At 36.8% G+C, this 1168-nt stretch overlaps 1 protein-coding gene across 1 annotated transcript in view; it reads right to left on the bottom strand.

Moving 5' to 3' along the window:
* MIA3 (MIA SH3 domain ER export factor 3) overlaps nucleotides 1–1168 on the bottom strand; it is a 27961-nt gene that overhangs the window by 25823 nt on the left and 970 nt on the right. The window contains exon 2 of the mRNA XM_085311854.1: nucleotides 845–978. Coding sequence (XP_085167980.1) covers nucleotides 845–973 — 129 coding nt within the window. The 5' untranslated portion in view covers nucleotides 974–978. The remainder of the gene's footprint in view (nucleotides 1–844; nucleotides 979–1168) is intronic.

The following is a 1168-nucleotide window of genomic DNA, read 5'->3' on the forward strand; positions in this document are numbered from 1 at the left end:
AAAAAAAAAAAAAAAAAAGGAAAAAGCGAGGGGAGGGAGGAACGAGGAGGTGGACTAAGCAACCTCCGGACTGCCAGAGTTTTTGTGGGAGTCTCAGAAAAATAGTTCTTTCTCTGGGATAACTCAGAAGGGATATCTTAGAGGAGTTTTCTGTGGAAAAAACTGCAGGCTTACCCGCAGAGAAGCACTTGCCGAACAGACCTTCCCTTTACATTAACATCACCCTCTCAGATTGCTTAAAGGGGACGACTCAGTTAATGCCACTATTCTGCAAACTACTGCAATCGGTTACTCAACCTGAAAGATGGACTCTTAAAATCCAATATACCTTAATTGTTTTTGGTGTTACTAATTTTTTTTTTCTTCCAGATGTGCATTACAACTTAGATAAAAGGGGGAAGGCAGTAGCTGAATATTAGGATGAGAAATTTATTTAAAATAAACACATTGAACAATCTTTAACAAGATTGCCCAGAGTGCAGAAGTCATAGGTAAAAGCAAGCTCAGGATTAAGCTGCTCTAAATGGGAAGGAGAGCATAGCATCTACTAGGTAGTCAGTRGGCCATCAGTTACAGTGTTGCAATGTGGGGGTTTTGACACAAAAGAAGTTTTCTTAAAGRAGCAACATTCATCACATATTAGCACATCCACCTTCAGAGAACTTAACGTTTGAAGTCTGATACAACCACACACTAACCTCGAGACAAAAGAGCATTCATATATCATTTGTTAAAATCTTAAAGTTTTCTCATAAGAGGCAAAAGGAAGAAGATGGAAAAAAAAAAAGATTACCGAAGGAAGTGCCAACAAGATCAAATGGAATAAATGCTTTGCGGTACTTACACTTCCAGCCCAAAGCTCAGTTGATTTTCCTATTAGTTTGTAATATACGTACACAGCTTCTCCTTTCTTAAAATTTACAAAACGACAATCTGGACCTTTAAAATCCTGCATTGCTTTCCCTCGGCACATTAGCACTATGCAAAGAAGGGAGAAAAAAAAAAGTAGAGCATTACTTCAAAAAAAAAAAAAAAAAAAAAAGAAAAAAAAAAAAAAAAAAAAAAAAAAAAAAAAGAAAAAAATTTTTTTTTTTTTTTTCTTTTTTGGTGGAAAGGATCCCTGCTAGTGAGCAGGGAAGACAACCTCTCTGCACGCACAGCTTCCCCG

The sequence above is a fragment of the Rhea americana genome, unplaced genomic scaffold (genome assembly GCF_003343005.1).
Source record: "Rhea americana isolate MKP2758 unplaced genomic scaffold, rheAme1 scaffold_109, whole genome shotgun sequence".
Lineage (NCBI taxonomy): Eukaryota > Metazoa > Chordata > Aves > Rheiformes > Rheidae > Rhea > Rhea americana.